General features: G+C 43.3%; 2 protein-coding genes across 2 annotated transcripts; both read left to right on the top strand.

Annotated features, from left to right (window-relative positions):
- Positions 1-322: 322 nt before the first annotated feature.
- Positions 323-1294, top strand: LOC113755505. The gene has a single exon (XM_027299506.1). The coding sequence runs from the start codon at positions 323-325 to the stop codon at positions 1292-1294; it is 972 nt and encodes a 323-aa protein (XP_027155307.1).
- Positions 1295-1513: 219 nt separating this feature from the next.
- Positions 1514-2809, top strand: LOC113755504. The gene has a single exon (XM_027299505.1). The coding sequence runs from the start codon at positions 1514-1516 to the stop codon at positions 2807-2809; it is 1296 nt and encodes a 431-aa protein (XP_027155306.1).
- Positions 2810-12107: the final 9298 nt, after the last annotated feature.

Here is a 12107-nt window from a genome sequence, read left to right as displayed (position 1 = left end):
TAATTAGAGGTTACCAAGTGGATTGGTGTGAGAGGAAACAAAGTGATATGCATGCCCTAAATTCTCTCTAGGCCGCTTCCCTCCTTGTCTGATTATCAGCCATGGCTGCCCTTCATCCCATGGGTGAAGGGCACCCCCCACACCCCACGCCTTTGAAGCGCTCCTTTGCTGATATACTCTCTTCCTCTGTTGCTGTTGATCCACTTTCCTGCCTCAAGCCCCGCGAAAACTACCGTGGTGAACCAGCTGTTTCCTTCTCTGTTTTTTATCATCTCCTCTAAAATTTGCTTTGATTGGGAAATTCTCCCGTGGCAGGCCGTCAATGGAGGGTCTACGGAAAGACTTCATGTCCGTTGGCTTTAAGGGTTCTTTCTCGTTGGGACTGCTTGACCCCAGGCATGTCCTAATCAGATTCGACCTCGAAGACGATTTTCATAGATGTTGGCTGCGCGGTTTCTGGACGTTCCAAGGCTTTGCAATGCGTGTGTTCAAGTGGTCTCCCACATTCTCTGCAAATATCGAATCCTCTATAGTACCGGTCTGGATCCGGCTCCCGTTTCTCCCTGTCCACCTCTTTGGAAAAGAGCCTTTGTTCTCCATTGCTCGATTGGTTGGCGAACCCCTGCGCCTAGACGCATCCACAGCGACATTGTCGCGGCCTAGTGTGGCTCGCATCTGCGTTGAAGTTGATCTGTTACAGTCCCTCCCCCAACGGGTGTGGATTTGGAACGGGTCGACTGGTTTCTGGCAAAAGGTAGAATATGAAAGCCTACCAGATTATTGCGAAAGTTGCAGGAAACTTGGCCACTCCGCCAGTTCCTGTCGATCGCAAGATCATGTTGTTAATCACCGGGATATCCTGGCTACGCAACAACAAGTCGGGCCTGCAAAGGATTCAATCCCGCTGGAGGCGACAGATCAACCTAAAGAACCAGAGCTGACTGTGGCTAGGGTTTCAGCCGAAGTAGTACATCCTGACACTGGGGATCAGGGATCCGCCCAACAACACGTCTCTAATGCGGATACCCAGGGACGACACAACTTAGCGGCCCAACCGCAGCGCTCTACAGATGCAATCGCAGAAGCAGCGGCTGCCTGCTCTGCCCATTTGGTTTCGGCAACGGTAGTGAGTAATCCCAAGGGGACCGAGGTTCTGCCCTGTCCGGTCCCCTCAGAGTCTCCAAAGCCTTCGGCCTTTCCGCCGGTACTGAACAAGCCTCTTCCTTGCGACATAAGGATGATCAATGCCTTTGGCGACGCAGACGGGAAACCCTTGACTCACTTTCGGATGTGAAGGACAACAAAGGCCTGCTCGTCCACGTGCAGTTTTGACGGAGGACTTGGTAGCCTTCAAAAAGAGGATCGACCACCTCTTTCCGGTTACTCACAAAGAGACACAATTAGCCAAAAGGGGTTGGCGCAGACGATTCTGGAACTTGCCCAAAACAATTGTCACCCGGCAGTCTTCGAAGGTAGGCATTGATTTCCCCTCATCCTTTACTTAATGATTAATATGCTAGTATGGAATATCCGGAGAATTGCTGGCCGTGCCTCAATTCGCTGTTTGAAGAAGCTGTTACGTTTACATTCAGTAACTTTTCTAGTCATCATCGAGCCGATGGTTGATGCTGGTCAGCTAGATGATTTTACGTCCCGTTTTGGTTTTCACCTTGGGGTATGTAACTCCTCCAATAAAATATGGGTAATGTGGCGGTCTGGCTTTGCTGTAAATGTTTTAGTAAACAATGACCAACTTATTCACATGCAAGTTTGCCATGATTCTTGGACCTTTGTTGCTCACGGGTCCTTTGTTTATGGCAAATGCTCGCGAGTTGAACGTCGCGCCTTATGGTCAGCCCTGGGATTAATATCGGAGGAAATGGGGACTAAGCCGTGGCTTGTAGGAGGCGATTTCAATGTTGTAGCTGCTGCTGATGAATATGCCGGACAGGCTGCACAAGACTTGACCGCAATGGCTGAGTTTGCTGAATGTATATCTGCATGTGGTCTCAAAGAGATTCCCTTCTCGGGCAGTCGTTACACTTGGACTGGTATCCGCCAAGGCAGGAGAATCTGGAAGCGTTTAGATAGACTCCTGATGAATCTGGAATGGCAACGTCGTTTCTCTGGCAGCGTAGTGAAACATCTTAATCGCGCTACCTCAGACCATAGCCCACAGTTATTGCAACTCTCCCCAGGGCTCCCCACTGGGCCGAAGTCGTTTCGCTTCCAAGACATGTGGTTAAATCACCACGGTTTCCTCATGGTGGTTCGCCAGTGCTGGGATCAACCGACAGATGGATATGGAATGTTTCATTTTTTCCTCAAATTGAAACATTTAAAGCAAGCCTTGCGTACTTGGAACCAAGATGTATTTGGTAATATTTTCGAGAAAGTCTCCAAAGCTGAGGAGGAAGTAAGGCTAAAGGAGTTGCAACTTGAGGTGACAGATTCGGATGAGGCTCGAGTGCAATGGAGTCAGGCCCAGGCTGCACTGCTGAAACACCTAACTGATGAGGAAACTTTCTGGAAACAGCAAGCCAGAGTGAAGTGGCTGAGGGAGGGCGACGCAAATACTCGGTATTTTCACTCCCACCTGTTGGATAAGCGGGCACGGCTCTCGATCACCAGGATCTACAATTTAGAGGGTGAGGTTGTTGAAAGTGCAAATGACATTGGGACAACGGCAGTGGCTTTCTTTCAATCGCTGTTAGCGGAGGTTCCACCAATAAACAACACTGCTATTTGCAGGCTGCTAGAGGCCATCCCACCTCTTGTTACCCCAGATCAGAATGCGCAACTCATCTAGGAAATTACGCTAAAGGAAGTGCGGCAAGCTGTCTTTGAACTCGATGGCCAAAGTGCAGCGGGTTGTGATGGATTTTCGGGTAATTTTTACAAGCGCTGCTGGGATATAATTGCACAGGATGTCCTCCAAGCTGCTCGGGAGTTCATGTGTGGTGTTCCAATCCCGAAGGGAATAGCGAGCACTCTGATCCTCCTATTGCCTAAAAAGGAGGCTCCGCATTCTTTTGCGGACTTCCGGCCCATAAGCCTGTGCAACTTTATCAACAAGGTATTCATCAAAATCCTGAGCAACCATTTAAAAGTTGTTCTCCCAACAATTATCTCTCTTGAGCAATCGGGCTTCGTCAGTGGCAGGGATATCACTGATAATATCTTGCTTGCCCAGGAGCTGGTGAATTCCATAGACAAGAAGGCCCGGTGTCACAACGTCATTTTCAAGTTAGACATGATGAAAGCTTTTGATCGAGTTTCGTGGGATTTCCACTCCCGATTATTGCTTCAATTTGGCTTTCACTCCCACTTTGTCTCTTTAATTATGAACAACCTCACATCTGCATGGTTTTCAATATTGGTCAACGGTCGACCTCATGGTTTCTTTCAAGCTAAGCAGGGATTGAAGCAAGGCGACCCGTTATCCCCCTTCCTCTTCATCTTGGTGTCTGAAGCTTTAAGCCGAGGGGTTAATAACTTGGCTCTGCAGCGGAAGTTACAGCCTTTTGCTTTGGGCACCACTGCCCGACGGTATCGCATCTGGCTTTTGCAGACGATATAGTCATTTTTACTCGGGGGGACAAGCGCTCGGTGCAGTCTCTCATGGGCTTCTTGGAGTTGTATCAACACGGCTCCGGTCAGCGAGTGAACAAGGATAAAAGTTTCTACATTGTCTCTCCGAAGTGTCCTTTGGCGGCTAAAAGGCTTCTAGCTCGGAGAACCGGCTTTCAATATAGGGGACTTCCTTTTGTCTACTTGGGATGCAAGCTTGTGAAAGGAAAAAGGAGGATGGAGCATTTTCAGCCTTTGATTGATAGGATACAGGCTAAGTTGGCTGGATGGAAAAACCGGCTCCTGTCGCCAGGGGACGGTTAATTCACATTAAGCATGTGCTATCTTCTATACCCATCTACACTCTGGCCGTCTCGGAGCTCCCGCGAGGTGTGATTAAGAGGATTGAAAAACTAATGTCCACTTTCCTTTGGGGAGAGGTTGAGGGACGTGACAAGCGTCATTGGAGGAAATGGCAAGCATTGTGTAAGCCTACCCAAGAAAATGGCCTAGGCCTCCGTCATTTACAGGATGTCCGGGATACTTTTGGGTGCAAGCTATGGTGGAAAATGCGCACTTTAGATACCTTGTGGACCAGATTTATGCGTGCGAAACATGTCGCAGTCACGGAGCATCTAACCACTGCTCCTGCCAGCCAGACAAGCTCAGCTGTTTGGAAGAGAATGTTGCGAGTTAGGGACTTCGTTGAGGAACATTCGCAAACCTTGATTAAGAATGGGAGTGCTTCCTTCTGGTATGACAACTGGATCGGCTCCGGTCCATTGGGCAAGCATCGCTTGCACGTCCCCTCCCCGAACCTCTGCCTTCGGGATGTATTGCACGAAAACATTTGGCACTTGGACCAGGTGAGCCTTTCCAGCGAGGAGATGTCGCGTATTCACCATTCACAGGTGCGGCTCAGTCCGGGAGCTGCTCCTGACTGCCTAATCTTGTGTCCTACTTTGCATGGGGGCTTCCAAATATCTTCTGCGTTGGAGAGCCTTCGTGATCACTCTCTCCCAATGCCTTCCCGCGTGTTGCTCTGGAATAAACGCATACCGCTGAAAGTTTCGGTATTCATGTGGAGACTGCTTAATTGCATTCTGCCTTTCCCTGACATTTTGCAGCGGTTGGGCTTTAATTTACCCTCCAAGTGCCCTTACTGCGAAAGTACCGACACACTAGCCCATTGGTTTGTGGAATGTTCTTTGGCAACCCAAGTGTGGGGAAAGCTGGAACAATTGCTAGACATCCGGGCACCTTCTCATCATGATATCATACTGAAACTTCAAGCCTGGTGGAGCAACATTTCAGGTAAATTTGCCATGGCAAAACTGTCACACATTGTCCCCTTATTTGTCTGCTGGGAACTTTGGAAGGCACGTAATCGGGCCATTTTCGATGCTACTACGCCGTCGGCAACTCATGTTGTGCGCCAGATCCTGTGTTTGATACATTTGGTGGCCCTTGCTCACCCTCTCTCCTTGGCATGCATGGACGATGACCGGCTTCTGAAACGGGGAGTTGTTCCTTTTCTTAAAAAGGCAAAATCTATGCAAGTCCTATCTCTTGCATGGGCTCCGCCTCCTGCATCTTACATCAAGCTCAATATTGATGGCTCTTCAAGCGGTAATCCTGGAAACTCTAGCGGGGGGGGGCATTATACACGATCAGCATGGCCACGTCCTTAGTGCTTTCTCCTCCTTTTACGGGTTTCGGACAAATATGCAAGCAGAGGCCATGGCTCTTCTTGAGGGTTTACATTTATGTATCTCCTTGGGTATGCAGTACATAAAGGTGGAACTGGATTCTCTTGTTCTACTAAATGTCATTAATGGGGAACGCAGGTGCCCCTGGCTCATTGATGAGGTGATAGCTAGGGCTCGTGTAGCCCTTTGTCAAGCTTCCTTTGAATTAACACATTGCTACAGAGAAACCAATGCTGCAGCTGATAGCCTTGCAAAACGGGCGGTTTCATCTGGCGACTCGAAGGTTTTTTATGCCCTTTCTCTTCCTACACTCACAACAGGCCTCTGTAAGCTAGACTCTAGGCAGTACCCCTACATTCGCTATGTAAGAGTGTGATCGCTCCAAACTTGTAAGGGTTTATTTCTAATAAAGCTTTGAGGGGTGGCGTCCCTCTCCTGGTTTGGGGTTTTGCAAAAAAAAAAAAACAAAAAAAAAAAAAACAAAAAAACAAAGTGATATGCATGCATTAAATAGGGTGACAAGTGTCACCATATGATTAAATCTTGCAATTTGACTACTACTCACCTTTTTACCATTTTACTAAATAAACCCAAAAAGTGATCAAAATCACTTCATTTCCAAACTTATTGTGGCCGGCTCTCTCCAAGCAAAAGAAAGGAAAAGCTCTCCAAGTTCTTGCTTCAATCTTGCTCAAATCCAACAACTCAACCATTTAATCTTGCTTTTGTTCCATAAAAACCCTTAAGTGAGTGATTGTGAGGTGATTAGTGGAGTTGTTTGGAGGATTAAGGTGCCAAGTTGCTCTTTTCTTTTGGTTACTAAGGTGAGTAGTGAAGGAACCCCTCTCCTCTATTTAATGATGTCTAATTAATGACTTGTGGTAGCCTAAGGGGTGATTTGGTGGATTATATCATGATTTTGGTTGAATTTGGTGAAGTTTTATAATTATTCATGATTTTTCTGTTTTCATATGATTAATGTTGTGTGGTTATGTATGATGGTTGAAAATGATCTGGAATGAAACCTTAGTGTGTCAATTGTAGTTATTTACGGAAAATTTCCGCATTGAACGAAAATTTCGGAAGTTAGGGTTTCGATTACCCCCTTTCTGCCTGGTACTGTTCATCATAGTTAGAGGCCGAATTAGCCTTGGGTTAAAACATGAAAGTTGTAGGGAATGATATTTTAGAGATTCCTACAAAATTTCAAACCAATCGAAGTACCGTAACTTATGAAAAGACTGAAATACCCCTGCTGCCCTGTTTCTACCCGAACTTGATAAATGCTTCTGTAATTGGTTAATTTGGTTGGGAATAAATCTGATTTGGTTATTGATGACTTCTTAAGAAATGTACCCTGGTGTCTTAGCTTTCCGATGGCTTTGGAATCACTTGATTTAGACTTAGGTAGCCTGAATTATGGTTCGTTAACCAGAATGCGGTTTGTTAACCTGTTTTTGCGGTTCTGGTTTAGTATATTGCATTTTTGACCTAGTTGCACTATGAATTGGATTGAGTAGCCTTCTTCAACATTGTAGTCCTACCTCTTAGCTTCGAAACGGTGTGTATTATACATCCATCCGATAATTGTAGTGCCAATGGTACCAAAACCGCAAAATGATGTCAAAAACTATTTTTATGGTTTAGAGCTTAATTCCATTTCCGGATTTCCCTGGTTTACTCTAGTGCTTATACATTCTTATGGAGGCCTATTTTGGTAGTATGTGGAATTGGTTTATGACTTGTAATCGAGTCTTATTGTGCTTATTTGAATATTTTAGGGCGTGATGGTGAGTAAAGACGCTCTTTGGGCGGAAGTTTACGAAATTCCACTTGCTTGCTTGGTGAGTATACTACTCACTTGTTTGTTTACAATGTGGCTTTATTATATTGAACTTGATGCCTTGAAGGCTTATTTGCACTGTTGAAACTAATTAATGTGAGGGTGTACTTGATCGCCCTCACCCCTTTTTGTATTATACACGACTGTCTACTGTTTCACTGTGGTACTTGAAATGTACATGGAAAACTGGATTTGGTGTCGTTTGGACGAGGATCCAATGGCTTTTACTGTTACTACTGAGCTCAACCCCATTGGTAGTCGATTGAATCGAGCCAGCGAGGGCTTGGTCGTGAAAGTTGACGAGCCATGGGGACTGTTATATGGAATCTTGTAGTAGTGAGACTCTTGATTCCGGTATACTCGAGTATTACCAAATTTCTACTATTTGGAGTTCGGGCCCGGTAGGGGTATGTTGGGTGGAAGGAATGGAAGTAAAGTGGAGCCTACGGTTGGTTACTCGTAAACATTGACGGAGGGTCAATGAAGTCTGATCAAGTATACAAGCAAGGAAAGGGGCTCTTGAGAGCCGTCTGTATCCTTTTACCAATTTTATTGATGTGTACTCTTGGCTTACTTTTATTAGATGAATTGGAATGAAATGCTATCTGCTTATATGATCTTCGTTGCTTGAGTGGTAGTGTCTCACTGGGCGTAAGCTCACTCTATTCCTTTTGTTTTCCTTACAGGAATTTGAATACTTTTGGAAAGGCTATGCATGTTGGTTGCCGAGTTGAGCTTATGTGAATGTAATTTGAATAGCTCCTTTTGGGCAAAACCCTAAATGTATTTTAATCCAATTATCTCCCTTTTGTTTTGTAAATTTACAAACGTATGTGTATAACACTGTTTTAACCCCGTTTATGTGTCCTATTTAGTTGGGAATGTTTTTCCGAGTTATATGACATAGCCCCACTATTCACCGACGGTTTAGTTTGTGTTTGGCTATCTTGCGATTCCGGCTTGTGTGAGAATGTTTTATTTTTCCTAACGTTTTAGATTGCGTTTGTCTGCAACGTTAGTCCTGGCGAGAGTTGGACAGGCAGTCCGCTAACCTCTTTGGTTCGCCTTAGGGGAAAGTGGGCTGTCACAAGACCCTTAGGAGCCCTCCACACACTAGATCATGTTTGTATGACTACACTTCATCTCATGCATGTTTTCACTTTTTTAGGGTCTTTTCCATGTTGCATGACATTTTTCTTCTATATGTACAACCTTTATCCATATTCCTTTCTATTTATATCCTCTATTCAGTATTTCCCCTTATATATGTATATTCCTTACCCCTACGTGTGATACATAACATTAGATTTGCATTTCATTTAAGAATTAGAATTAGGATAGTTGTGAGACCCCGTAATTTTCTCATTTTCTGGGATTTATTCTATTTAATGGCATATTCTCTGCATTTTCTTTATTAGGAAAAATTTCTATATGATTTTTATGAGTAAATATTCTTGTTTAGATGATTTTCTAGTGTGACGCCCCGTATGACGGAGGGTTTTATTTTATATATATATTTGTTGGACGAGCGGAGGAGCGCAACGTTTGAACTTGGAAAAGAAAAGAAAAGTTTTGGAAAAAAAACAGGGGCCAAATCCGGCCGGATACCTGGCCGGATTGCCTTGGAGTTTTGAAAAAAAAAACGAGTTTAGCCACTGCCTTGAATCCGGCCAGATTCCGGCCGGATTCTGACGTGGCATGTGCGGCAGCCACTTTTGACCAGCTATTTTGCTTGATAAATATCTTGTTTTGGCTGCTTTTGCTTTTCATTTTGCACCCTCCTTGGCCGGCTGTCTTGGAGAGAAAACAAGAAAGGAAAAACTCCATTTCTTCCCTTTGATTTCCTTCTTTAAATCTTGAGTTTTAATCGGTGGTTTTGGAAAATATTTCACACAAGTGCTCTCAAGGGTGGTTTAAAGCTTTTGATGGATTGATTTTGGATGGGAAGCTCTAAGTGGATAGCTTTCTTGATTTTGAGGTAAGTTGGATAAACAAGTCCGTTTTGTTCTAGTATTGGTTAATTAATGGTTGTAGTGGTTATGTGTGTTGTATTGTGGTAGTATTTCATGGGTTGAAAGAATTTATGGTGAATTTCTGATTTATTGGGCATTTTTCTGATTTTATAAGATGGCTATGATTAGTGTTGGATTGATGGTTGGATATGGTGTTAATTGGAAACCTTATGCGTTAATTGTGATTGTTTACGGAAAATTTACGCTTGTAGTGTGATTTCCGATTTCTAGGGTTTCATTTGGGGAATTTTCTAATGGTTGGCTTTAAGCTTCTAATTGGCTTGATTGAGGGGTATTGTGGCCCTAATTGGATATGTTTAATCGTTTACGAGCCGTATGTGCAATTGTGGTTAATTACTATATGATTGGGTATTTGATTGTAGGTTGGAAAATAAGGAAATGTAGGGGAAATGCTGTCCGAACTGTGAAAGGGCTTGATTGCTTTGCGTTTGTGATCTAAGGCTTGGATTTGAGTAAGGCAATGATATTTGACAGATGGTTTTTGAGCCGTGGAGGTGAGTGACCCTAAACTGTTTCCAAAGTTATTTTTGAAATGTTTCTTGCATTATTTACTCGACGGCATCTCATGCGTGCTTGCATGTGAATTCATGATATGATTTTGGCTTCAATGAGTTCTTGGAGAGTCTTGTGCTAGACACCAACGTCTCCACCTCTGTTCGCTTGGAACAAATGGCTCCGGAGCTCAAAAAGGGGCTCCCTCTTAATGTTAATGTTAAATGATCTATTTGAGCGTTGGGTGTTCAAGTGCTATGATTTCATGGGCTCACGAGAGCACTAAACGAACATTTGATCTCTGAATCATGACATCATCGAAATGATCGAAATGCAACATTGTGAAATATATTTGTTTAATGATTTTCCTAGTTACTTGCTGAGCTTCTAACTCACCCCAAAAATATTTTATTCCCCTCCACAGGGCTCGTGGCGAAGGAAGGCTTGTTGTGATTTTTTTTGTTGTGGAATTCCTCTTGTATAAGAATTGGGATCATGGATCAGAGTGGCGCAGTGGAAGCGTGGACGCTTCGCTTTTGATATGTAAATGTTGGAACATTTGATGTATATTTGAGATTTATATTGTAATTCATTTGAGGAATGTAGTGAACGACTGAGTCCCGGCGAGAGCTGGGCAGGCGGCCCGCCGAACCCTCTGGTTCGCCTTAGGGTGAGGTGGGGCTGTCACATCTAGTATCGGTTAGTTTTTGAGAAATTAAGAACGTATACCGGACGTGGGACCCGCTAGTGCGGAAAGTTCAGGAAAAATTCGGCCAGTTAGGTTAAGTTTTGGATACCGGATTTATTTTACCAGGTGTTAAGAGATAAGTAAAGGTTGTTATATGGATTGGTGTGAGAGGGACAAAAGGATAGCCATGCATTAATGAAAGTGACAAGTGTCACTTAGTGGTTAACCTTTGGACTTTGACCAATTTCTTACTTTACCAATTTAACCAAAAATTGACCAAAAACAACTTCATTTCTCTAGCTTGTTGGCCGGCTCTTGTAAGGAGAAAAACCAAGAGAGAACCTTCAAATTTTCCTTCCATTTCTTGCTAAAATTTGGAGTTTCAACCGATAGAATCGCAAACCCTTCCATAAGAGTGTTATCTAAGGGAGAACAAAGGTCTTGGTGGAGTGATTCTTGTAAAAGAAACCCTAGGCTATCATCTTTCCTCAAGTTTCAAGGTAAATTCTCTAGATAATTTCCTTTTGCTCTTAATAATAGTCGATTAGTGGCTTGTGGGAGTTAAGGAGGTGATCTTGTGGGTGTTTTCATGACTTTTGGTGGTGTTGGATGAATTTTTGATTTTATGCATAATTTTTCTGTTTTTATATGTTTAATGTTGATTAGCCATGTATGATGGGCTAGTATGGGTTAGAATGAAGCTTTGGTATGATAATTGTGATGATTAGTGGAAAATTTCTGGTTTGAAGCAAAAATTTCCAGATTAGGGTTTCATTTTCCCCAATTCTGCTGGCACTGTTCATCATAGTTAGAGGCCGAATTAGCCTTGGGTTAAAACATAAAAGTTGTAGGGAATGATATTTTAGAGATTCCTACAAAACTTTCAGGTCAATCGGAGCAACGTAGCTTGTGAAAAGACTGAAATACCCCTGCTGCCCTGTTTCTACCCGAACTTGAGAATTGCTTCTGTGATTGGCTAATTTCATTGGGAATGCTTCTGATTTGGTTGTTGATGTCTTCTTAAGAATTGTAGCCTTGTATCTTAGCTTTTGGATGGCTTTGGAATCACTTGATTTGGATTTAGGTAACCTGATTTATGACGTGTGAACCAGAATACGGTTGGTGAACCTGTTTTTGCGGTTCTAGTTTAGTATATTGAATTTTTGACCTGATTGCACTAGAAACTGGACTGAGTAGCCTTCTTCAACATTGTAGCACTATCTCGTAGATTCGAAACAGTGTATCTTACACCTCCATCCGATAATCGTAGTGCCAATGGTGCCAAAACCGCAAAATGATGTCAAAAACTATTTTTATGGTTTAGAGCTTAACTATCATTTCCGGACTTTTCCCTAGCTTGAATTGTACTTGTACTACTTGGAGCTTACTGAACTTGTATTGTACTTGAATGGCTGGAAATAGGAAAATACAAAGGGCATGCTGCCCAAATTTTCGCTCAAGGGCTAAGCTTCTATTTAAACTTGTATATTTTCGTTTGGCAAATACTATGCCCGTTTTCCATCTTAAAACATAATACCTTTTCCATTTGAACCTTCAAATGTGTATTTATTACTTCATACCAAAATATCGAGGTATGACCTAAGGTTTTCTCAGTCAAAACATGTAGGCCATAATACCTACTTGAATGTATATTGATTTTGAACCACATAAACGATTCCGAAAAAATAATATTTCTGAGCCTATCTGGTTGGATTCCGACTTGACTTTGATTCAAGTGTCTTCCATTGGAACTGTTATAACCGTTTGAGTTT

Source organism: Coffea eugenioides, unplaced genomic scaffold (genome assembly GCF_003713205.1).
Source record: "Coffea eugenioides isolate CCC68of unplaced genomic scaffold, Ceug_1.0 ScVebR1_153;HRSCAF=624, whole genome shotgun sequence".
Lineage (NCBI taxonomy): Eukaryota > Viridiplantae > Streptophyta > Magnoliopsida > Gentianales > Rubiaceae > Coffea > Coffea eugenioides.
Note: the sequence above shows the minus strand (reverse complement) of the source record. Positions and strands in the feature narration are given on the sequence as shown.

What these genes read in the sequence shown, in the direction of transcription:
- LOC113755505 (XM_027299506.1), top strand. Translation starts at nt 323, where the DNA reads ATGGAGGGTCTACGGAAAGACTTCATGTCCGTTGGCTTTAAGGGTTCT.
- LOC113755504 (XM_027299505.1), top strand. Translation starts at nt 1,514, where the DNA reads ATGCTAGTATGGAATATCCGGAGAATTGCTGGCCGTGCCTCAATTCGC.